General features: G+C 38.6%; 1 protein-coding gene across 3 annotated transcripts; it reads right to left on the bottom strand.

The window, feature by feature from the left end:
• Window positions 1-482: 482 nt before the first annotated feature.
• Window positions 483-26,920, bottom strand: METAP1 (methionyl aminopeptidase 1). Of its 3 annotated transcripts, none has more exons than XM_085325673.1 (11): window positions 26,761-26,920; window positions 17,449-17,500; window positions 14,833-14,972; window positions 13,464-13,524; window positions 12,325-12,416; window positions 11,833-11,916; window positions 10,068-10,206; window positions 7,519-7,650; window positions 5,086-5,229; window positions 2,840-2,905; window positions 483-2,615 (listed from the first exon to the last, which is right to left on the bottom strand). In XM_085325673.1, exons 1-11 carry the CDS (start codon window positions 26,872-26,874, stop codon window positions 2,455-2,457), a joined length of 1,185 nt encoding a protein of 394 aa, XP_085181799.1. In that variant the 5' UTR covers window positions 26,875-26,920; the 3' UTR covers window positions 483-2,454. The 3 variants fall into 3 exon arrangements, with proteins under 3 accessions (XP_085181799.1, XP_085181800.1, XP_085181801.1); XM_085325674.1 differs by having other exon boundaries at window positions 14,833-14,945; XM_085325675.1 differs by having other exon boundaries at window positions 14,833-14,942.
• Between the last annotated feature and the right edge of the window lie 42 nt (window positions 26,921-26,962).

The following is a 26,962-nucleotide window of genomic DNA, read 5'->3' as shown; positions in this document are numbered from 1 at the left end:
GAATCAGAAATAGACCACTTTCCAAACCCAGCCAGCACAAGTTCAGTATGTAATGGTCAAGCAAAGCTATACCTGAATATGTGTGTGTTGGGAGGGGGGGTAGGGGGAGGACTGATAAAATATTAGGGAACAAAAAAGCTCTGTTCTTCAGACTGATGCGTTATCTCATGTTCAACAGGTATAGATGATGCCTGAACTTTTCACTTGTTTAAGTATACTGCAAAAGTATTATCTCAGTAAACAGTTTTGTTACTGTGATTTAAATTTATAAGCAGAGGTGCACAGTATCAGAGATTAGCACCTGCAGTGCTAAATATGGTTGTATTTGTGCAAAGATAAAGAAGTATTCAAGTGATGCATGCACAGGTTTAAGCGCGATTTTTAACTGGTTGCATGCATCTACCAGTAGGGTTTGCACTAGTGCAAGGAAACCTGGATACAACTGAGAACACTATGTCTAGTTTTGTATCACAAAACTGTAATTTCCATTAAAAGCAGCTGCAACTTTTATTTTATAGATGAAAAATGAAGCCCTCCCATCACATACACACACACATACACACACAGAAAACAAAAGACAGTTGTAACCATTCAGGTGAGTGATATGGTGGGCAAACCTCCAGGATAGTCATCTCATTACATCTCATTCAACACAAGTAATTCCACTCAACTACTACAGTCTGTTTAGTTAAAATCTATACACACACACACACACATGCACACGCACATACACACTATATGCATCATTTCAGGTCACTTTACTGCATAATTAAAAATAAAGGTAATGAAAATGTTACCACACTGATACTCTTACAGCAACAGAGGTCTGAGGCACTCAGGGAAGAGAAGACATTTTCTGGCAAGTTTGGTATTTGGTAGTACACATAGTGAGTCCAGTTCTATGAAGCACTAACCCCTTTCCCCCATTCAAATTCCGCAGTGCCAAGGGGAGCCAAGGGCATGCAGTACCTCATAAGGTTAGGTCTAATGTGGCAACAGATTCACCAGACACCTCGTAAAAGGTGTATTTTATGCCTATGATTGCATGATTTAATACGTCTGCATTGCTCAACTATTTCTTGTATTACAGTGGTGTAAGACCTGAAGTCTGCAATGGGGTCTGAAATAATTTTCATTACAGTTCAGGAAAAAAAAAAATAGACTCCCTCAGCAGACACACCAAAGATTTTTCAAAAGGAAGTGTGCAGGGGAAAAAGATGGGAAAGGAGAAGACAGAGGCTTAATCAGTCCACAATCCTTAAGACGACAGTTTCCAGCTTGGCATGACACATTAACAGAAAAGAAAGTGGTATATGTACTATCATCGCCCACCCTATACCCAGCCTGAGGGAAATGATCAGTTTTCACAGCTGTCCCCCTGAGACTTCAAAAGCATGAAACTCCACTCAACTGTTTGAGGAAAATACCTTAACTGTTTAAAAATTACGAAAGAAAAAATTGAAGATACTTCCTCTTCTCACATTCAGACTTTTTCTGAGATATATACTTATCTCATTACAAGTCTTGCAAATCTAATCCCCCACAGCTACTGTGGATGTACCTTTAGAAAATGCCCCACAGTTAACTTCCACAGGGATCCAATGAAACTTTTTTTTTTTCTGGTTCTTGTTTCATTCCTTTCTCTAGTCAAGTCAGATATAGCAGTTTCACTGAGCTTTCTGAGCAGGAGACTGCCAAACACCGCTCTGCAAAGCAGCAGCTTGTTCCAGGGAGCTGCACTTAAGACAGAATTTAGTAATTTTCCCAGTAGGGAGTCTGTACTATTAATCCTCAGCAACAGAAGTAAGTCCCACCATTAACACAGTGTGTCACCAACAATCACAATTACAAGAGGCAATCAGCAGAGAAATGGGACAGAATTAAAGGTAAGGGTAGACTATTCTTGGCAAGATGCATGTCTTTTTGCTTCTCCCCTACAGCTCTTATCAACTGATAAACAAGGCCCAGCCCATTATAACAGTTTCTGCAGAAGCAAAAGCATGTCTCTAGAACTAGAAACGCTTAAAACTTGGGTGTCACTCACACCAAGAGAGACAGGGCACGCTGAAGTAGTGAAAAAACCTGGATCCCAAAATATCAAGTCCCAGTGGGAAAGGTAACCCAAACTTTTCTAGCTAGTATCATGGCAGCAACAGAAACAACTGCAGATCTAMTTGGAAGAAAGATGCTAAAGAAGTAATTGAAACAAAAAAGAAAAATATAGTATGAGTGTTGTAGGTAGGAGGAAAGCAGAAAATATTTTAAATTCTTCTCTGCTTTTCCAGACACTGGGCCAGGTTCTTCAAGATATTCCTCTCTCATCTACAGTCAATGAGAACAAAATAAATGATGAAATCCCCCTCTATTCTGTACTCTTAATAAAATGCATAGTACAGAGACAAAAATATATATATATATATGTATCTTTCAGATCCACCCACTCAGTCTAAACTATCACTGGGACATGAAATGCGGACGAATGCTATCCAGCCGCCGGGTTAGGATCTCACAGCCTGTATCTGTGACCAGAAGAGTGTGTTCAAACTGGGCAGATCGCTTTCCGTCTCTTGTTACTGCAGTCCAACCATCAGGCCACGTTTCATCTTGCCAACCACCTAAAAATACAAAAATTCTCAAAAAGTCATCATTTAAGTACAAGATACAGTTCTCCAAGGGGAGGTGGGGAAAGAGGTAATCAACCAACTATACTAAATAAAATCGGTATTTTCTTTCCATTCATTTTTATACTGTAGTAAAGAAGGGTGACTATTTTACTGTAATAACAAGCATTGCACAGAGTGAGTTTAGTTTATCACTTTTTGGAATATCAGTTGCTTACCTTCACAGATCATTGGTTCGATCGTAAATACATGACCTGGCTTCATTACTCCAACTGCCTTATTTTCTGCAATAAAAGTAACAAGTTAGAAAAAGCTATCCTATCTTAGGAAGTGAATGAATCCTTCTCTTACAGGAATATATCACGATTAGGTAAAGTCAGAAAATCCCTTCAGAGAAGGCCCAGTCACACTTGTCCATTAATTAGTCTGCTTTCTTTCATGTTAAAATTTCCTTCTTTCCTCCTCCCTTTCTCCAATGTTGTAAAACGTATTCAAGGAGCATAATTGTTCAGAGTTCAATTCCAGTTCTACAAAAACACTGAACAAGTGTAATACAAGAATTCCTGCAGACTTTTATGATGAAAAACATCAATAAAAGTAAGAAGCACTTAAGATACTCAGAGAAGGCTTGAAAACTTAATTACTTCTTAATTTGGTTTCATTGAACCATTAACTCCAGTAAATTGTCAAAATAGGCTAGTGGTCAAGTAATCTCACGTTTCAATACAAGAGATCTTCCTTTTTGTTACTCTGGAATACTAAAGGTGTCATCTTGCTATGAGGATGAAAATGCTGTATTTCTTCAGTTAACATATAAAAGTGGAGAATTTCAAGGCACCTAGGACAACAATACTGAAAGTTTTTGATGTTAAAACATTTATGTGGAGGCACGTGAGCTGACGTATAGCACGTTTGACTAACAAAGCTGTGGCTTAGATCTGATTTAGCCTGACAGGCGAGAGGTGCAACAAAATCCAATGCTGCATGGGGACCACTAGCTCCCCCAGCTATTTTGTCACTATGGACAACTTCCATCAATTCTGACATACAGATTCACCACCTCTCAGTTTATTCTTACAGTGCAAATCTATTAAATTGTCTGAATTGCCTACATGTTTCAAAAAATTCAGACATCAAGCTGACACAACCAGAACACTTTTCTTAAACTTGAAGGGACTTGTTTCTATCCTCATCTGCTGGTATTTTATGTTCTCAGCATTTACATTTAAGTTTCAAATATATGCGCAAATTTCATTCTCTTTTTTTCCCCTAAAATTTCATACAGTCTTGTTAAATAGTTTAAAGGCTTATAAAATAATCCTTTTCCCCTTTAAAATTATTTCACAAATAGCCAGAAAGAAGCAAGATGCTTCTGTATTTTTTCTTCAATAGGCTTTTAGTCCCTTAGATCTTTCTACTTTGCTTTGCTGCCAAGCTATGTTAAAATAAAACAGCATCTTCCTCCTTGGGAATAGCTGTCTTGGCTCAGTCAGAAAAAAGGCTCAAAGTTCCCAACAGCCAGATAAACAAATAAGAATTCCCRTTTTCTCAGTTGCCATTTTTATTGGTACAAAATGTCTCTATCTCCAGAGTAGTGTTTTACACATAAAAAAAAATAAATACTTAGAATCAATACCCTTCCACCCTGTGAGTAATAGATCTTTGTTGAAAAGATCATTTACAGAAATGACCAGATTGCTACATCACAATCTACAACTATAACTGGTGTTAAAACTTGTTAGGAGATAGAAGATAGAGGCATCTGTCAGCTCTGAGGAAAGAAAGGTCCTATCAGGGAAGCTTCACAGCTAAAGTGGGTTTGAATTGTTTATCACTGCTTTACAGAGTATATTCTATCCTTAGTTATCTGACCATCTTTAAGCTTTTCTTCTTTCCTCCTAAGGATGCTTTCTGTTATTCTAGCTGCCAAAAATGTTACGGGGAAACTGTCATTTCCCAAAGCTAAAACTGAGAACCAAGACTGCCCCTCATCTGCCACATACTGCAAAGAAATTTCTAGGAATGCCAGATCACAACATTCAAATGCAGAAAAGAAAACATAACAGGATCCAGATCCAGGCACAACATCTACATCATTCAAAACATTTATGTCTGGGAATGGCATTCAGGTTTTGCTTAGACCTTCTGTGAATGAATAGAAATATGTTCCTATTCCAGACGAGAATGTCCAGCGGGCTACTTGAGAATTCATGCAAACAAGCTAAGCATCAACTCACTACAGGTGAGAGCTAATACTTAGTGCAGGAACAGACTGTCTCAGTATATAATGTATGCAGCTAATTCATGTTTATAAAGAATTCTATGATCCAGAGCATGTGTGTGTATTTTTTTTTAATGTATACACACACACACACACACAAATAATTTTCTACAAGCAGGTGGATTGGGCGTGTTTATTGCAAACCATGTCCTGTCTACAAGACAACAAAAAGCAAATACTCACTGGCATAATGTGGCACATTGGGGGCTGTATGGAAAAGTTTATGGATTCCATGCCCGCAGTAGCTCCGAACCACTGAAAATCCATTTGCTTGAGCATGTTTCTGAATAATGTTTCCAAGTTCTCTATACCGAACACCAGGTTTTACTGCAAAATTAAGATAATGTATATGGATACAATTTTTTACAGCTTTCTTACAACATACCCAACCATCTCACACCATTCAGCRAAACACTATCTCTGTAAAAGCTCTGTAACATTGGTTGGTTATACATCTATCTGTTCCTGCATGCAGCACCCTCCCTCCATCATGATCTCTTAATTCATCAAGTACGTAAGCGAGTCTAATGAGCAGCATTAGGAAACAGTCTCATGGGAGGAGGGGAAAAACAACAACAAAAAAACAAACAAAAAAAAAAGAAGTTCCTTCTTCACAAAAGCATCTCTCCCCCTCCCCCTGGATAAGTGCTCATATATTAGAAGGATGAAATTTGAAGTTAAAGACAAAGATGTTCCAAGTACTTGGCAGGCTCTCGTAACTAGAGTACCAGTGCTGCTTTTGACAAATGTATGAACTAAATTTGAATATGCACTTTTCTCCCACTATTATGTGAAAAGCACACACAAATTAATATGAAAAATGATTACACATGAATTACACAAAAGGGAGTAGAGGCGGGGAGACAAAAATGGGTGTTCTCTAATCTTAGACAAGATTGTGATGGCCAATGCTATTGCAAATCAGAATTTTTATACTCAGGACTGACTTCTTTTGCTAGCCCTCTTAGGAAACTAAGAAAATTAAATGAGTTAGATTAAAGTGGTATGAAAAATTCACTTAGACAAGGGGTAAATAAAAGCATAAAAGCCACGTTGCCTCATATGACAAACAATGAAGCTACTTACAAAAAGGAACCTAGAGCCACTGATAAGAAAATCTAAATGCTATTTCAGGATCATTTATTACTCCCTGAATATATGCTCTTCCTACAGGTGCAAAATATGTGGTTAAATAAAGCTACCTTAAGCAGGGTAAGTGAACAGTGAGAACAGCAAAAAGCTTTCATGCAACAAGCCATTTAGTTTAATCCTCTGCTAACATAAACAACTATAACTTAAGCAAGTAAGCTGAATCTACATAAAATAACAAGGAATTTAACCTATTTTAAAAATAGGCCTACTTTTCCCAAAACACACAACAGGCATGATGGAGAAGAAAGAAAAACTAATCTATTTGTTTTGTGCTATTTGTTGTTGTGGGGTAATGTAGATCATCTCCTTCAGGCTTCACAATAGCAAGCAAATCATCTCGTTGCAGCAAGGAGACCCCTGCTTTTCTTTCTCTCACATTACTCTCATAGAAAGTGCTCTGCTGGTCAAAAGCCCAGAATTTAAGATGTTGTAAACAGGAAAGAGATGACACCTTGTAACAGATGAGAAACTTGCAGCTGGAATTCATATTATCAAGGAATGTCTAAAACCCATTAAAAACTGTTACAACACCCAAAATGTTGCAAAAAAAGTTACACTGAGAATTTAAATCTTATTATAATGAGCACAAAGATGAATTATTGTTATAGCTTACGTATCTAAAGCAGGATGTTAAAGATAAGAGACAATACATAATATAGCAAATCTGCTATAAAGATAAAACACAGGAACATAAATAAACATTACTTTGATTTAGCTTTGAAAGACAAAGCGCTCATTTCAGAATAGTAAGCTTGCATAAATAAGTAATCTATATTCTTTACAGCTTGGTCCTACAGTATTTTCTTGATCACACAAAAAGTATACAATATATCATTTACCTGTTTTTTCGTCTCAGTGAAGCTATCTTGAGTTATACCTAAGCAATGTACAAAGTCCTGTAGGTGCTGAAGGAAATGGGCCTGTCTTCCCTGGCACCTTCACACAGTTTATAAACAAGAGCTCCTAATTAGCTTTATGAAATAACAAGTTAGGGGGGCAAAGAAGTGTGTTTTCAAGCCTTCGAACAGTATTTTACATTATTAATTCATTTAACAATATCATTGAAATTTTAAAAAGTAGCAAGCCCTTCTTTTGTTTCCAATATACACTTTGTTCTTCACATTCTGTAAACAATTCAGATCTGGGATTGTCTTACTTATCTTACTAATTGTCTAAACAGCTGTTTCCATTTAAATATCACAGGTGGATCACCTCAGCATCAATTACATTTTCCTTGTGAACACCTGTTTAAAATAAGAGCTGCAACCACCACTTACAAAATTGTAGTGTTTGAAGAATCATTGTATTAAACAATATACATCATCTACTAGTGACGTACTGTAAGAACGGTTCTAAAACAAAAGTCATTCCCAGGTAACAGCAAATATAAGCAATTATGTTTGTATAAACAATATGTTTGAGAACCAAAACAGTAATGCTTCAAGCCTCAGCAGAAGGTTTTACCTGCATCGATGGCTTGCATTAGGCACTCATAAGTTGTTTGGACAAGCCTCCTTGCACCCTCATCAACTTCTCCAACATAAAATGTTTCATTCAGATCTCCATGGTAACCATTACGATAGACAGTAATATCCACTGCAAAGAATACCAGACATACCATAATACTACCACTGTTTCTCACTTTTTCTCTTGATTTCCATAAAGGACAACAAAAACACAAAAGAATGTAGTATTATAATTCTGAAGTTATGAAACTACTTTGGAAGATGTAAAAGCTCTTTCAGCAGTATCAATTTTCCAATACTTATCCTGTAGATTTTTTTTTGAATTAGTAAATAAGACAGTGCTTTACTGTTCAATGGCTTGATTTAGAAAAAGATTTTTAAATGAAAAAAAAACTACCAATGTAACACAGCCATGGCAAACTTACTGCTTATGATTGGTTTTCTGGGTAAATATAAAACCAGGGCAGGGAAGTTATTTGCTCCATGGTGAATGACCTGGTTAAAGTATGTCCTTAAAAGCAATTTCAGCACCAGCAGAGAGAAATTAAGTTTAAACCACTACGTAATGATATTTTAAACCATCTTTTAACTTCAGCAATTTCATTACATGTTTAGAATAGTAAGCCACACCTCTGCAAAAATCGGCATGCTGATCATTCACAGCCAAAAAACAGAGTTTCTTACTGCACATTAACTGCATAGCACCTTGCCAACATTATTCCCGACTAACAAAAACATGTTAAATTATTTTGAAAGAAAAAAGTTTTTTAAAATTTAAAATGTTCTGAATCTGGCAAATAACAAGAATGAAAAGGGCATGCTTAAAACAACCTACGTTTATGGGAGCATGTAATCAGAGCTTAGAATTGTGCTACAGCAGAACTCTAAATTAGTTGCTTTGTATGTAAAGTTGGTTGTGAATTGAAAGTGAAATAACTTACTGTTGAAAAATAGGACCACACGCACTTTTATGCAACACACTTCTTTTGTTTAGTTTAACCCATTTTGAAAAAAAGTAGTTTTTTTGATTAAGAATGTCCACATGATGTTCATTACAAATATTCATTTTTCAAAATATGGGAAACAGGCCTGCTAGTTTAGACATAATGGTCATCTATTCTAGTAGCCTGTCTCTGATGTGCTCAAGAGAAAAAAAAAAGAAAGAAAAAAATAACCATCATACAGTGGCTATAGATAGTAAACACATTATGCAAAATACTGTAGATTTGCAGCTCAAGTTGATTTCCTGTGCTAGAATTAGTACTTTTGAATTTAGCAGACTTTGATAGAAGTCTCGTAGCTCTAATAACCAGCAGATAAGCTAAAATACTAGAATAGTTACTGAATTGCTAAGCATGAAGAAAACCATGCCTAGACAATCTCACAGGTAAATATCCATGAAGGAAACAGGACTGAGCTATAATATTTTAAGAATACAGTACACAAGCTGCCTAGCAAGACCAGTATAATGTTGATAGGAAACACGGGAAAACACTAGAGCCTACCAAAAATACCATTTAGAAACCAACACCCAGGTAAATTTATTCAGGTTTCTTGTGAATAAAGTATCAGAGCTCAAAGGACAATGTCCAGACTACTTCCTGCAAAGAAGCTATTTCTACAGGCTGCTTGATTACAAGACTTCTTCAGACACTGCCAGACTTGGCCAAAACATCTCGCTTTGCAGAGACCAGCATCCGTCAAGAAACCTCTCACAGAGAACAATACGGTAACAAAAATGTTACTTTGCCCTGCTTGGAGAGGAAGTTGGACTAGATGTTGGATCTCAACTTGCTTCTAAAGCTAGGCCATACTCTGAGAATTCTTGAATATATTTTTAAGGATAAAAGAAAACAAAAGCTCATGTGATAAATTGAAGTACAAATGTTTATACAACTGTTGCTAACTTTTATTGTGAAATCAAGAAAAAAAAGAACAAGAAAATAAAATGCTCCCAAATAATTTATATAGGTAATACTTATGCTCCAAAATGTTTGAGTACCTTCAGTACCACAAGCAAAAAACAGCAGGCACTGTCAGATTGTGAGAGTCTCAAAAAAAATGATATGCTGTTCAATATGCCACCATAAAATGTCTCACCATTAGGATTCTTTACAGTCATCACAACTCTAGTTGTGATGCAACCTTACTAAGAATTCACATTAAACTAATCCAAATGTGTAATCCTGGCAATATTAAAAACATTCAAAACACCACATTTTTTATTCCATATTTTTATAGAGTCTAGAACAATTGGAATCCTGCCCATAACTGGAATATTCAGGCACTATGACAATATACAGATGAGGATAGGAGAATTATAAAGCTATTAAAATGGTCCAAGCTTCTACCATTGTTTTAACTACTCAAATTAATTAATTTAAATGTATAAAGAGAAGTTAATTAATTAGTAAATGAAAACAAAAGGCTCTTAAGAAGCTACTTCTTAGCAGCTTCTTTGCCTGCTACTGAAACTTTACCTTATTGAATAGCCTAACTGGATAGAAGACAGAAATGTTGAAGGTTGATTTTTTTTAAAACACTTACCATTAACAATATCTCCTTCCTGTAATGGCCTCCTGTCAGGAATTCCATGACAGATCACTTCATTCACTGAGGTACAGCATGACTTAGGGAAATTATAATAATTCAGAGGGGAAGGATAGCAATTCCTTGCAATACAAGCCTAAATCAGATTTAAAAGAATACAATTTATACTTTATATTAGCAAGCTTTGTACAAAGTATAAGCACAATAGCTTTACAATATGAATGATATTTTGAAAAGCAGCAGCTCCTAAAAATAAGTTTCTTCAAGCACTCCTTTTCTGCCCTTATATTTAGTAATGCTTTACATTTCATACCAGTCTTGCAAGAAGAAAACAAAGCCAGTTCAATGCTTTTTCCTCGCTCATTTTTATGTTCAACTACCAATGCTGAAGTATTCAGGTTTAAAATAATGCATGGAAATATATAATTGATTAAAAACCAGCCATTTTCAATTAGTGCCTTTAAGCACTTGTTCTAAGACTTCAAATAACTGTTTTATAGGAGACCACCTAGACAAACTACATTTGGTACCACATATTTATCCCTGACTTCAAAAACATAAACTGCTTCCTTTGCTTTCCTATAATATTCTTTCTGTTATTTCTGCAAAATTGAAATATATTTTAGGCACACACATATATACAATCACACTAAGTGGCACGTTGAACAATTCAGGAAAAACAATACTGTTGTAAACCTTTTCATATTAAAAAAACAAAACTATTTTAAAACTGCTAAATACCAATTAGGGATATCAGTCAATATCAATTATCTTCTGTGCAAAAATTTCCAGAAGTTGCTTTTTCTAATGAGGGGGCAGAAAGGAACACATTCCTGTTTTAACTGCTAGCTGCTTTTATTAGACATCAGGTGCATAATTTAGTGCTTAGCTGTTTAAAACAATTTAGTATAAACCTCAGGTCTAATCAAACCTGAGTAAGCTCCTTATAACCTTGGCTTAGGAGTTGCATACACAGATAGGAGAACAGCAACCAAAAAGCTCTCCCAACAAATTTGTTTACACCACTGGCCTAAAAGATCCTTGCATTCTCCACAATGCATATAGGTATCTTGTCTCAAAATTAAATGCATCTATCTTAGAGATCAGGAAAAAAATTACACAATTGAAGCATCTATGAATGCATGGGTCAGCAAAATACTGCATCACACATTTCAAACGCTTTGTTTTGGACTGCAGCCTTAGTTTGCCACACCGCATCAAAAAACTTAACATGAAAGAACTTGTCAGCTCCTTTTCACTATATTTGTGGACTTTGCAAAAGAGTCCCTCTTTACTCTCTCAGGCTTCCCAGTTCTGATTCCTGATCACAGAGAACTAAACTTTCTTCTCTGCCTTTCTCCTCCTTATCTTAACCAACAGGATGGAGCACAAAAAGTCTGTGGCCTACACATGACACCCTATACAGCAGCACCTGTGGACCTCAGAAAAGTCTAGAAGAAAATTATGTGATATTGACAGAGAAAACAGATGAAGGAACTTGRAGGGAAAATCTGAAGCTGAAAATTATGGAAGGAGCTGACATGGAGGGAGCCTCAGGAGTTCCTCACTTGGGATTCATTACTGAATTTAACATTGTGCTATAACAGATTTCTAACATCTGAGCTACCTAGTATCTTCAAATTGGGAACAAGATAGTTCTGAATAAAGAAAAGGAATGCACACACAACCAAAAATACATAACAATCATACTAAAACAAAAAGGGCACTTAACAGAACCAAAAGAATAATAAAATAACCTTACTAAGTGGACAGCATGATCAATTTCTTCAGTAGTTACACCTGCTTTCACCATCATGGCAGCAACATCCAATACTTCTCTAGCAAGCTGCAAATGAGGAAAACACAAAAGCACCTTATTTAAAATGACACCAGGTCTATTCCTTGGAAAGTTAGCAACACATTTGCTGGAGCTATACTGAGACTCGAGGAAAAAATGGGTAGACCAGGACTTTTAAAAGACTTTGAGATGTCTACACTTTATATTAGTAAGACACATCAGGCACACTTGAAAACATCCCTTTTTATTAAGATTTGGACCACAAATCCCTTGAATATTGCAAACATAAAACAGACTACCTGAACACACGTTTCAAAGCATGACTTTATGCACAAGAAAATGATCACAGCTGAAAAGCTCTTATTCAGGAACCTGAAATAAGTTTTTTTTTTTTTTTTTTTTTTTTTTTTTTTTAAGAATAAAGGCATTTTGTAATGAAAAACAAAACCCCCTTACCCTACACACTACTCGCATTCCTTCTATATCCTCAGATGAGAGGATTTTTATTTGAGAGGTTCCTTTCAAAGCCTGTTCCGATTCAGACATTCCTGAAAAATGAAAAAGAAGAAAGGTTATACAGATAAGCGATTGCTAAGCAGTTCCAATTCAAGCAACTTCCTTAGCTTCTCAGCTGTAATAAAAGCATGCCTCTTCTCACCACAGACTAAAATAATGAAACCACCAGTCATAGCATTATCATCATCATCCGGATTACTTTGAATTCATAAGCCTTCCACCACATTTCAATGCCCAAAATTGTTCAGGATGCCCATCCACTTACTGAATACAACCATCATGCCCCGTTAGTTGTAAGCACTTTCAGTGTTCAGAAATGGTTTGACTGTATTCTCAAATGAGCCATCACAAAATGGTAAAATTACTATAGATTTTTAGAGAATAAAGACCATTCACACAGTTGAATGACTTCCTAAAACACAGCATTGCGTTGTTTAAATATTTACATTCTGTAAACTACAACTAAAGCTCTGCTGAAGTTTTAAGAATAATTGTAACAGACTTAACAGTTTCTTTGGGAAACGCAAGGCATCAAGGTTAATGTGAATGGAGGAAAACATCAAAATAAACCAATAACCAAGTAGTTTTGAAAGTATTTTCTCTGTGTCCAGAAATATGTCAGGAACTCATCAGTTTGCTTTGGGAGTTGCTTACTGGATTTTCATTCGTTTTGAAGAGGACGGAGGTTATTTTATAACACATTTCCAACAGATAGAGTGATGTCACTGAGAATGGCTTTAAAGAATTCGTATGTCGCAGGTCCTGTATGTCACAGCTGACTTTTGTGATAGGTTCATAGTTTGTTACCCAGTAAGCAACATAGGTAGGATTTGCTGGGGAGGGTTGGGAGAGGGTTGTCCTTCAAAGGTGTATAGGGAAGAGAAGACAACTCCTCACAAATTATGGACTTCTATGAAATAATTGTAACCATATTTCTTAAAAATCAGTAGTTAATGTAAGAGAAGAGGAGGAGAGAAGAAATTTCCTAACATCTCCTAGACACTTTAAAGGCTTCTTCAGTTGAAGGAACACATGCACACAGAAGTAACACACTGTAATCGTGATTTGTTTCAAGTTACCTAGTGGGTGATCAGCATAATCCGGTCTCTGAATATAACTTGGCACAGGCCTTGTTGGCGTCTAAATAAATCATAGTCAAAGCTGGTTAGATTGGAAGAGTACTTATTACAGAGATAAAAACAGAGACCCGTGCAGCAAAATTAAATATAGTGAAACATGGCTAATTCCCCTTAGAGAAAGTTGCAAAGTATGCAAACACCCAAACCCACCTCCAATTAGCATTTCTCAGCAAAGACTAACTCCTTGTTGTCTTTATATAACATAACCTCTAACAGCCAACTTCACAGCCTTGTAAAACCAATTCTATCTGTCAAACAAAATTGCTTTTGTAAATTATTATCCCTGCTATCTTGTAGCGATTATTCTGATACTTTCCAGACTGCAAATGCTCTCTTCCAGATGCACCCTCCCTTCTTTTGGTTATTTGTATGCATTAGCAAGATTGTTATTTTTAATTATCACCCTATTTCTTAGGACTACTTCTTATAATTTCATATACACCAATGCTACAACAACTGAGGGACAAAAAAGCAAGTGTTCAGCAACAGCACTATTAATTACATAGCCAGTGAAATATCCAACACACACTTTCTCTAATGCTACTAATAAGCACACACTATCTCAGGATCTGTAGATCTACTTGCTGAATCCATAACAGATGGAGAAGACTACAGAGAGGATGCTACAGTGACTGCATCTCTAGCACAGACCAGCTAGAAAAAGCACTGAAAAATGAAATGCCACTAATCCTGTTAAAACTTTGGCTTATTCCATGTACAAGCTTGCATCACTTTAAAATACAGGTATAGGCAGGTCCTCTTCTAAATTCACTTTCAGAGTTGGACTGACCACAATTACTATTCAACAACCCAGTGTTAGRGGCTGCTGTTCTTTCAGAAGAGCTGTTCACCAGTTTATTCATCAGATTATTTCAAACCACTTAAGCAAGGTTCTATCAAGTCATTTATTTAAATGCTAAATTAATCTATCTGAATTTTCCTGAAATAGCACCCTTATTGGTAGAAACAGTAAACAGCTAGAACAACATTTTAGCTAGCAGCAGGATTTTGCAGAATGAATGTCAAAAGATATAGCCAAAACACATGATCTTAAACCTATTAGTGATACATATTCCCTCATGGGCACTTCAGTTTAAGCATAACAAGGTAGCTCAAGTTAAGCCAAAATGAGCTACAATCAAGGCACAGTCACACATCTTGCCATCAGGTTCTGACTATTTAAGAAACTTCCATTTCTCAGGTGAGTGGGAGCTGACCAGCCCAGGACGTCTGTTCCATTAGCTGCTACAGAACGTAATGTGGAACATTCTTCCCTCAGTGCAGGAATAGAGTGGCATTTGTTACTTACCAGTGGATAATGCGGCCTGAGTTTACCAGTATATCGATAACCAGACCAGGGATTTGTATTAACGTCACCTTCCAGGGTCCAAGAGGAAACCTCACGTTTAGCTTTTTCATCTTCTGAAAAGAAAACAAAATTGCAGCAGCCTACCAAGAAAAAAAAAAGTGTTGCATCCAGAGAGTGACCTACAAGTACACAAATACAGATTTAACTCTATTTGGCTTTTTATTTTTTTAATGCTACTGATTAGGACAAAATAAGATGAAAATTACGGACTGCACTTTTACTTAAGTTTTTCGTATTCAAAATTCACATTCTGCCAATGGCAAACTGAGCAATACAGAGTCAAGAAGGCAATACTGAAGGCCCAAAGGAAACAAAATAGTTATTGATGTCATTGTTCATATGTAGTTCTAAAACATGGTTCTGTGCTTGTTTTGATTCTTGGGGAAAAATGTATTTTTACTAAGAGACTCATCATCCCTTCAATTAGCAGTCTTGTACTGTAGCTGAAGGTTCCTAATCCATGTGACTTCTCTTAGCATTCAAAGACAGAAATGATTTGGGTGGGAAAGAGGGCATTTGACTAGGATTTTCAATTCACGGAGCCTACTACCAACTCTGTCTTGATGGGGAGAGTGAGGGTACAGCCTCTTCTGCATTTCAAAACAGGCAGCATGTGTACTTTACAAGATTGTTTTAATCTGCTGAAGATTTCTGGCTCTCAACCTTGTAAAACTTTTGCCTGATGTGGTCTATTCATGACTTCCTTCACAAATAACAAATCTAAGAGCAGATTGATGGCTATTACGTGGAGGACTGAAACAAGTGCATCCTGAACATTATCAAAGGAAAAATGCACTTAGAAAGAGGGTGCAAGGATTAAGAAAGAGCATGGTAGCATTAATTTAACTCAAAACTCATAATTTAGGGCTTTTTTTCCTCTTTTCAGATCTCACAAGAATGAAAAGATGCAAAAGTGTGGCCGTAGCAGCCCTCAGTTTGAGTTCCTCAGAAACTGCATGGTTGACATCTGAGCCTTCTACTCACATGAGTTTAGATGAASCACAGAGAAATAACACAAGAATCCAAAGTTCTAATAAAGTGATACTTTGGATTCTCTTGAGATGCTTCAGCATAGTTTGTGACATTCAAAACATGAGGGCTATCAGAACCAAACCCACTGAAACTGGGCTCAGTAATTATTGAAAGGCAGGATCATAAGAAAATATGGATATATAATTATAAGAAGCCAGTACTACTGGCTCGATTTTATGGTATTGTCAAAAATTTTGCTGTCAGATAAACAGCAGCATTCGTAGACTGCAGAAGAAGATTACTACAAGTAGTATATTAAACAAAAGAGAGTTTCACATCCACAAGTGTGCAAAGTAATAGGATATAAATTGCAAGTGTAAACTATGAGAACTCTGCACTGGGGAGGTAGAAAGGAGGAAAACACTTGTAATTGCCTATACTACTCTCAGCTATAAACTGTGCAACAGTTATCATGAAACAGGGGGTTTTATTGGGTTTTAGGAAAGGAGGAGATAAACAAGTTGAGAATTCAGCTTTTTGCCATGCCACTTACTTTTTAATCCCAATTTCATTTTCAGTAGAGCTTGATGGAGTTAGCCTTTTTGGGGTAGGGAGGGGAAGGGACTGAATTTCAACTCCTGGATTATATTTGCTCCCCTGGTACCCCTTGTCTGTTGAAAGGGTTTTGACTGATGAATCCAGTCAGAGCAGCAACATTCTAATACAAGATTAGGACATAGGAAACAGCATATAGTTGTACCTATTAGATACTCATTAACAAAGTGCAAGGAAATGCATTATTGGACAAGGAAGACCACAGAGAGAGGGGTAAAGGAGAACCTACTAATTTTTCTGTACAAATGCTTTCTGCTGTAACTAAAGCATACAGATATAGTACCTTCAGATAAACTCAGCAAAATCCTAGTTACAATACATCCTCCAACAATAGCAGCATCAGATCCTAAAAAAAATATTTTCTTTCTTTTTCCAAAGAGGTAAGCCTCAAGTGTACAGAATAGCTGCATTATCACTGCCTTGCTCATATTCAAACAAGTATCCAATCACATAAAGACATTAAAAAAAACCCTCCTCCACGTTACTTTTACTATATCAGATATCAAAACACTATGATGGAACAAGCCTGGCAATGACTTATGGTCATAATTTATTCTCTTCAGCCTCTATTTCATCACCTCTCTTTCTCTGTTCATATGCCTGGCAATTTAGCTCAAAGCAATACTTCAGACAAATAGCAATAAGAAAAGAAATAGATATTTCTGTACCAATGTCTCTGAAATTTTACACAGATCTGTGATTACCAGGAACTGAATGCAGTCTTAGATGTGCAGCATCCAGTGCCAAGTATCTTGGAAAAATCCATACCATTCTCAGACATTCATGTATATAAAGATAAAAAACAAAGTGCGCTATGCTGTTCAACCCAAAATATTATTCCTACCTACTATTTTGAAAACTATATTAAACAAAAAACAATGATAGAAGATGATGAGGGAGAGGAGTGAATGCACAGATGGGAACAGTTTTCAAAACAGAATACTAGAACTGAATAAAGTATTTACTTACTTGCTTTCTTGTGTAATAACTTGTGAGTAGCCCAGCTTCCCTTAAAACATTCCTAGAATTACAAAATATATGTACAATATTAAAGTAGCTTCATCCTGGACAGACATGTCATTCCCAAAATAAAAGAACTGTTATTTTTTTAAAAAACTAAGAATTTTATAAACTCTTGTAGCAACATGCAGTAAATGCTACTGTAACTGACAATCTTAACACTAGAAAATACTATATTCAAGAGTTTGAACCAGAATAAGCAAAAAGCATAGCCAAACAGGTGCACCCAAAGTGAAATGCACTGAGTTAATCTTCTCTACTAAATATTGTCTCCTTTCCAATTTAATGAGTAACCAGACACCACAGTTGCTCCAGGGTGGCAGAAACCCTGTGCTGTTCAATGGAATGTGAGGGCCAGAGTTCACCTGCTCTCCCTCTGTACCAAATCTCCTCCCTTTACAGTGGGTGGAGTGAGCCTCCCTTGGCTCCTACAAGAAGCCATCTCCTCCTGCTGGTTGCATCCTTCCTGACTCCTTCTCCAGCATAAGGAAGCAACAGAGATCAGTCAGCATCATCACAGCTGAACAAATGAAAGTGATCAAGCTTGAAAAAAAGGGTTAGGGCTACCAAATAGAAAAGGACAGACAGATGGACAGACAGTAGAAGGATGGACAGAAGATAATTGAAATAGAAAGCAAGGAAAGAGAGGATGTAAAGAGATTGATATTTTTCTCTTCTTCCTGGGAATAGACAGAAGTTCATGGGAAAAGGAGAAAAAAAAAAACAGTGAATCAGCAAAGGGGAAGATGGAAACGATCAGCAGCTAAAGATAGATTAAAATGAGGGAAAGACAGGTGAGAAAATGAGAAAATCAAGTAGAAAAGCTGCTGAAGAAGGCATTAAAAATGATCCTTTAGGGTATTAAGTAGGTAACTTCTTAGTGTTGTAACTGAAAGTCTAAATCAATGGCTATGTGTACTCACAACAGGTGTGTGGAAAGAGGTAATTCCAATCATTTACAGCAACAGCTGAATTTCTGAAGTAGAAGGCAGGAAGCAAACTTTTTTCCTTTATAAGGGAAGATAATACTAATGCTGAGTCATCATCATAAAGCTGCTGACCAGAGCCAACAACTGATTCAACACAATGTATACAACACTAAACGAATGTCAGACAACAGATTTGCAAACTCAGCCCAGTGTATAGGAGTCTAGTCCCGCTTCACATATTTTGTTGTGGTCTTAATTGCCTACTCTTTTAGAGCCCTCTTCTCCCCATTTTCTATTTAGTCTGCCACCAGTGGTTACCAACCTGTATCCACAAGACCACAGTACACTGGTACACAGATCAACCACATTTACTGCTTGGCACTTCCCTCATTACCAAAACAATCAGCTGTTGCTGTAGTCTTCTCCTACACCATGTATCTGATTTTGCTGAACTGACATTACAGGCCAACAGAGGGTTCAGGCAACCCTGAATATTCAGGCAACAAGAGAACATTATCTTGAATAAACAGTGGAAGGTTTCACCACCACACTTTTATAACCCACTGCATACAGACTTTTTTGCTGCACTGTTACCTTCTTTCTGTTGGAGAGCTAGGGGAAAAGRAACAGGTTTTAACTGAGGCCTATTTTAAGAAAAAGTGAAAAGCCAAAATCCCTATTTCCAGGACACTAGAATGTTTTTAAACCCCTTCTACTTCTGAATTGAGATAGGATATGTAAAACAAACAAAAAAGAACAGGATTACACAGTTCAAGACTCGCAGGTCATAGAATACCTCTACCATGGGGAAACTGAGTCTGCAATTCTAGAATCCACTTCTTGGGAGATAAGGGAGATAAGCTTTTTGGGAAAGACGACACCAGTTGCGGTAACTATCTGTTGTAGTTGATTCTCTCTTTCCCTCTGCAAATTGAGGATATGTTCTCCAAATTCATTTCTTTTTCTCTGGGGCCAGGAGTCTTTCCTCTTTGTAGGCCCATAACCAACCCACACTAGGCAAACAACACCGCTAGCAGTATCATAACCTGGCAGCCTCCATTTGGACTATTTCCTGCAGCTGCAAGCAACATAAGAGGATCCTGCATAAGGCTGCCATATGTTTGAGTTTTCCCAAGCATGTTTCCCAGATTTTACTTGTCCTGCATTTCCAGAGAAACAGCAACTCAATCAGAACTACTACAGCATAGCTTCAGAGAAGCTGCTGTACACCCAGACATCCCAGGCGTGCACTGTATGAACATCAATCAACTGTAACTGAGTACACAGAGCAACTCCAGAGCAACAATTATGCCTGCATTGTACAATCAATAAATACCTGAGCCTTGGTCTAACATTTCTGGAAAGCACTCAAAGGATGCGCTGCACAACTTTTAAAACCCAGGTATTTTTTGTAGGATCAGCCACATGCTTCTTGTGGGCACTGAACTTACCAGATACTCACTTTTTTTTTTAAAAAAAAAACATTCAACAGCTTACTGCACAAGCACTACATCACATGTCTGCACAGCTCTGCCCAGGCAATTCTAGACAAAAATATGGCAGCTGCAATCTTACAGGTTGGAGAAACATAGCTCTGTCTACAAAGCATTACCAGCATACTGTTGCGTATCTCAAACGCCCTCACCTTCTAAACAGCAGACTTCCTGCCAAGGCATGGAAGAAAGCCACTCTTTCTCTCCATCCAGGCCACTTTCTGGAGAAAATTCTGCTTTTGATGAGCCTTCTCTGCTGAGCCTTCTTCTCTCAGCCTTCTGCTGAGACATTTACTTCAATCTTCCCACTACCATTCCTGCCTCTAATGATTCTTCCATGGTCCTATGCCATATATAGATCAAGATAAAAACTTTCAATGAATAAACAAACATAATCCAAGAAAAATATCCAGGGTGAACTTTATTATTAAAACAAAGAAACAAAAAAGTCCCATTTCCACTAAAAAAGGAACACAGCCTTGTGCGGCTGTATCTAAAAACATTAGCTAGCTTGAATGAGAAAATACACAGGAATATTGTAAATTTCTTTTCAAGCTTTTTGGAATTTCTCAGATTTCATTTCAAACATTTTATTATCCATTATTATGCTTGATATTAATATTCCCACCCATCTCACCTAAAGCAGTTTTCTTTATATGTTTTTTCAATAGCAATCGAGCAAGACTTGGTAATGCTGAAGAGGACTGTACAAGAAGAGAGGTCTGAGATACAACACAAAAGAGAGAAACACAATCCTTCATTTTTGTTTACAGCAACACCAGTCACCGATTCCGTGTTTAAAGGCAAGCTCAACCCAATGTTCATCACAGCCTATGCTTTACCCAAAGGTAACCAAAGACACAATCAGCTTTAAGATCTGGAATGATTCCTATTGGATCGATTCCTGGAAATCAAATATTTCTCTCAATGATCTCCACCTTAGGGACTCAGCCCAACATCTACTGTTTGAAATACTGAGAGAAGCATGCAACAAAGCAGAATTGGTTTACAGTAGAGTGCATTTTTGCTAAAACCACAGTGATCACTACTAAATAGTGACCAAACAGACTTTAAAATCAACCCTTAAAAAAAAAAAAAAAAAGAGAGAGGAAAAAAATCCTTTCAGACAGTTCAACAGCAGTTATTGAGCTACTTTAAAATGGACTTTTTCTTACTTTTATTCTTATCATTGCAGAGAATTTCTTATTCTTTGGTTCATGTATCCTTGCAACCCGACTGGGAGGTTGAAAAGCACAACCAGCTCCAAATCTCAGATGAGAAAGTGGACTAACAGTTTTATGTGCTTACTTCCAGGATTTATGGAACAAAGAAAATTACAAAATCTCAGTCACTTGTCAACTAACTTCAAGGGCACCTAAAGTCTTCAAAGAGTAGAATATAACTACACTGCAAACTTCTGTAGCACAGACATATGCAAAGTAGCTTTAGAAAAGCTGCTCAAGTACAGGAAGTTATGCAAGCCCTACAACACAAAATTCAAGACGTACTCATTCATCCTGTTTCTGAACTGCTTTTGCAGGGTGGCAGCTCAATTAAAATTAGCTATGCCAACTCTCCATTAAYGATTTTTCAGCCTCAGGGCTGCCCCTCTCTCTTCTTTAGGCTCCCCTTCACCTGCTGCTTTATACAACCTGGCATTTGGCACTGTAAGTTTAACTGTTTGCATATATGCAAACACCGCCCAAATCTTGGCACCAGACAGCTACTGAAAACAAGCTCAAAATTCATCTCTAACCTCTGCAGAATTCCTCCTCTCCATCCTCTGTGCCCATTGTTTTGAATCATTGAGCTGAATTTCCAAAAATACCTGTTCTACCACAAAAGAGAGACAGCTGGAATTGAGACTGTGTGGACAGACTGGCTGGCTCTCTGCATGTCATTATACTGCAAATTGTAATAGTTAGGTAAACATCTGGGAAGGGTCAAGCAGTACACTCCATTAAAAACAAAAATCTATTTTAAAAACTACTCAAAACATTTTTCAATGTAAAATTCTGTTGAGCTCAATCCAAAATCATGTGATTTTGCTTAATGAGAACTAGTTTTTACCTAACCACTGCTAGGGTATGCAAGCAGAAAAGAAAAAAAGCTTAAGTATGGCAATAGTTTAAGAAAAATATCAGTGTTATCAGTGATATATGTTTAATACAATACAGATTAACCTTACATTTTGCTCATAAATACAGGGTGTCTTGAGGAATGCAATTGTTAATATATTTGATGTTAAAATACAATAATTGCCTTTCTTAGCATACTGAACCCTATTCTTCCAGGTGCTGTACAAGCCAATAGAGACAACCTGTGACCTGAAAAACTCAGGACTAAGTTCACAAACTAGCTTAAGGGGTATATTTGACAGCCATTTTTTTTCAGATGAGGGAAAATACAGACCTGGAGATTCAAATTCAAGGGAAGCATGTACATACTACCTTGGTATGAGCAACATTTTCCTTCTCATTCATCTAAAGCCTGATCTCATTCAGAGACTACTGGAACCCACATGATAAGAGTATTTCAACTCTTCCTTCAAGGAAGAGGTATATTTTACAACCCTCCAATCAGACTTACAGAGCTATACAAGTAACCTGTGATGTATCAGCGAAGACGTGCCTCCCAGAAAGGAGTAAATCAGCATTCTCAAGAATAGTTACTACTTTTCCTGTGCTTAACACTCAGCAGATTTTAAAAGGCATGTATCAAATGCAAGCTGTTTCTGTAAACACATGCTGTTTATGTAGACCACATATAATTTACAAAAGTGTATGTGCATTTCTAAAGAGATACTGCAATATCAAATTCATCTTACTAACAGCAAAAATACACTTGTGATGCTGAGCATCTGTGTTCTTTTCATTCAGAAAATGCAGCGAGACGTAGTAATTCGGTCTAAACTGACACATATGTAACACTGATAAATCTTTACAGAAGGTACAGGCTTATGAAAGTAAGACAGTGACAGAAGGTAGCTGGCAGTGACAATACCTGATGTATTAGGCTAAATGAGGATATACTGAAGGTTAATAGCTGACAGAATCACTCAGTGGAGTACTCCCTCTCACTACATCTTTGGCTGATAGAAAATAATGCTGAGATTAAGCACACTACCTTAACACATACCCCAGAGCAACTCTACCACTAAAAAGCATCTTTGCCCTGCTCCCACTACCTTCCCAAACATCAGTGCTAGGCCAGAACTCAGCTGTCTTGGCCCTCTTTTCACCCATGACCCATAAGCACAACTGTAATTCAACTGTACCCACCTTACAAGGTGCACATCACCCAGAAAACCATGTTGGCTTAATAGCTCAAAGCAATTTCAGAGGATGTTACACTACTTCAGAGTAACCGTTTTCAGGACACATGGTCATGACCTCCTCTTTTTGAGGCAGAAGAGGGGGAATAAATGACTAGGATAATGCCCTTAACCAAGTAAAGGAGAAATAAAAATGACAAATCCTAGGGTTGTCTCCTCACTACACTGGAATTCTCAGTCCTATACTACTTGTGTTAATTTCTCTTATCAAATTATATATTACTATTTATAATCCAAACACATTTCTCCATACTGGTTGCCCTTCTACAGTAGTTTATTTTTATATTTTCTCCAGTGCTAAGAACAAACAAAATACTATAAATTTGGGTTGGATTCTTACTGGAGGTCTGGCTGTATGAACAAGATAGGCTTCAATCAGATTAGTTAACCTGGCAAGCATGCCTATGCAGGCGCTCTAACCCCTCAAAGAAACGCTTGGTAACTTGACACTTCATGAGCAATCCTGCAGTTATTCCAMGGAGAAAGCCTACAAACAGGTAGTTAACACCACTGCATTCAGTAAGGATGGTTTGATTTTACAGCTTTGCCAAACCACGGACACAATGGAAAAGCCTCCTCGTCAGCTGAACGCTCTTAAAGCATGAGTGTTCTCTGACTCTGCGGTGCACAGCTTCAGGGAGCTAAACTACCAAAAAATTTAATGCAGCTGCTTTTCCTCTATTGAAATAAATCCCTAAAAATCCCAGAAATGCCTCATTAAAGAATCAAGACTAGCTTAACACAAGATGTGGAAATATGCATCTTTGGAGGGAGGAAATAGGACAAGTTCATTCCTTTTGGCGATAGCCAGCTATAATGCAGGTTGTACTGCAGAGTGGAATAACATCCTAGGTCCACCCAGTAGTTTATCACAGTTATCCATGTGCTTAACCATGCCACAACAGAAAGAAAACCTTTTAATTTCAAGTCACTGCAACTCTGCCGCCTTTTGATGTCCACAGACAAAATGAACCACAGTGTTAAATTCTCTCCACTGAGGAGATAACTTTGTAGAAGCTTCACAAATGCTAAGCATTCCAGTAACTGCCAGCTGAAACCTGCTGAAAGTCCAGACAAAGCTTCCTGGTTTTAAAGACTCCTCTGCTCAGTGACAATAAGGCTACCACGTGCTTGTGCTTGAATGAACAGCCAGCCAGGTAGCTGGTGGTTCCTCAACTGCCCTCCTGGCAGTACTTGGTGCTCACAGAGGCCAGTGGAGCAGTGTGGTGAGTCTCCAGCTCCTCTATGACACACACCAGACGCAGGGGGCTGGTACCAAAGAGCAGCCCTGCCCTGGGCCCTGAAGAAGGGCCCAAGGTGAGAAACTGAAGCCTCTCACTGCAGGCTGAATGTAGGACTATTCTCTCAGTGCATGCCTTGACATGAGATGTTTTTTGTGTGCATGTCCTGAAAACAGGCTGCTGTTAATTTCCTTAGCTCTTCTGTAACACTCTTCATCCCAAATCCTCAAGCACCTTTCATACAGGGAATAACAAGGCTTACCTACTTTACTGATCAGGACAATGAGGCACAGCGAGGAGAAACAGCACACTCAAGGTCAGTCAGAACTGGGGAGACTCTGGGATTCCCAGTTCAATGTTTTACTTTCTAGGTAGCACAGCTTTTGAAGCATGTAGGCAGCCTATTTTAACAAACCAATAACTACTTCCTGTAAATCTCCTTTCATCTTACAACAGTAGCTGATATACCAAAAGAATTTAACCTAATATGTTACCAAAAATCTCTTCATCCTATATAAATTTAACTGTTTTGGAAGGGAGGAGGTGAAGGCAGTTCCCAATCAGATCTCTCCAGTCCATCGACAAACRGACTTGTCATCACCAACTAGTATTTGTACATGCTAAAGAAGCATTTGTATTCAGTTTTACACCAGAGATGCCAAAAACAGTCGTAAATGCAGGGCAAATCAGCTATAAACATCACACTGGGAAAAGGAACAGTTCAGAGTTGCAGTTCATCTAATTTTGCATCAACTCTCAATGCCCGGTATCAGAGGCTTCAGGGGAAAGTACCAGAAACTGTGCAGTAGGTGTGTTATATGCGTGTGGAAAGTTTTTTTCCCTAGTCTTATGCAAATGCTAATGATCAGTTTATATTCTGAAGCAGAAAAAATTAGTTTACCCAATTAATAAGTTTACCTAGCTGATATGACTGAATGCTTGTTATCTACAAAAGTTTAAGGATTTTGCCCTGAATTCTGACAGTGAAGTCCAATGCTGATCTCTCAATTAAATATATATTTCCTCAGCTAACAGAAGTGATGCAAACTAAAGGTTCAAAGTACTAGGCTGTGTGTTTTACCATGCTTTTTCAAGTTTTTTTTTTACAGTAACAAAAACACTCAACAACCATCCAGCAGCTCCTTCTATTTAAATGAGGGGCCAAAGTATATTACCACTGCTGTAGTTGAGGCCTACACAACACATTTAGTAGAAGATGATAGGTATATGACAACTAGTTCCACCTGAATCTCCTCCCTGTTTGGTGGCCTTAAAAATTCAGAGAGAGAGAGGAGTATCATCCTCACGTTCCCTGAGAGCTCTTATTTAGTTAGAGGGGAAAAAAAATCTGCTTTCAGAGCAACAAGTCCTTTATATCTATCAAAGCCACGTGACTCCAGAGCCAGAGCTGATCCAGACACAGAAATACACGTGCTGCAATTTGATGAGCACGTCTCATTTTGCCCCATTAAACTCGTATAAAATAATAAATAAATAAATAAATAAATCCACCGTCAGACCGAGGAAAAACGTGTTTCCCGTGAGTGATACGGCTACTCTCGAGCAGTAACACCCTGCACCTATAGACACTAGGAGCAGTGCTGCCATCCCCGCCCTAGGGGCCGCCGGCCCGGCGCCCTCGCCGCCCACATGCTCCAACTTCTCCCGGGGCGAGGTAATTTTCCGCGGGGGCAAACCGTGGATCCTCCCTCACCCCCCGAAACTTCCGGGGCTCCCGGGCTTCGCGTGCCAGGAGTTAAGGCCTGCCGAGGAGAGCCGGGGGCTGTGGCCCGGGTCCCAGGAGGGGTGCTGCCGCCTTAGCCCCGCCACACGCCCCGCAGCCTGGCCCCAGCAGCCGCACAGCAGCCTAATTTGCTGACTGGAAATCTAATTACGCTCCCCCTCCCCTTCCAGGTTTCCTCTCTGTAAAAGGAAAGCACTCTCCAGAGCACACCGGCACTAGAAAGTGCGCGCACACACACACATACAAAACAGGGAAGGGGGCCGGCCGGGGAGGGGGGGCCGTTGTCGCCCCCTCCCAGCCCGCCGGCAGTGGGCCCAGTGAGCGGCAAGAAGCCGGTCCGGGCACACACCTGTCCCCGCCGCCACCTGGGAGCGCCTGGCCGCCGCCAGCTCGGCGCCCACCAGCCCCTCCGCGGCCCGGGGGAGAAAGCGCAGCCTGGGGTGGGGGGGGGCTCCCGAGGGGAGCCCGCCGGGTAGCGGGGCGTGGGGCGAGGGCGCGGGAGGAGGAAGGGGGAGCTCACCTGAGAGCAGAAGTAGGAGCCCTGGATGCCCAGCTTGAGGCAGGTCGGGCACTGCAGCTTGGCCTCGCTGCTGCAGCCGGCCGTCTCGCAGACGCGGGTCTCCACGGCCGCCATGCTGCCGGGCTGCCACAGGCGCGGCGCGGCGAGCGCCGGGGGAGGAGCCGCCGCCCGGAGGTGCCGCCGGCTGGGAGGGGCGGGCGGA

This window comes from Rhea americana, unplaced genomic scaffold (genome assembly GCF_003343005.1).
Source record: "Rhea americana isolate MKP2758 unplaced genomic scaffold, rheAme1 scaffold_99, whole genome shotgun sequence".
Taxonomy (NCBI): domain Eukaryota; kingdom Metazoa; phylum Chordata; class Aves; order Rheiformes; family Rheidae; genus Rhea; species Rhea americana.
The sequence above is the reverse complement of the archived record's forward strand: the minus strand, read 5'-3'. Positions and strand labels throughout refer to the sequence as shown.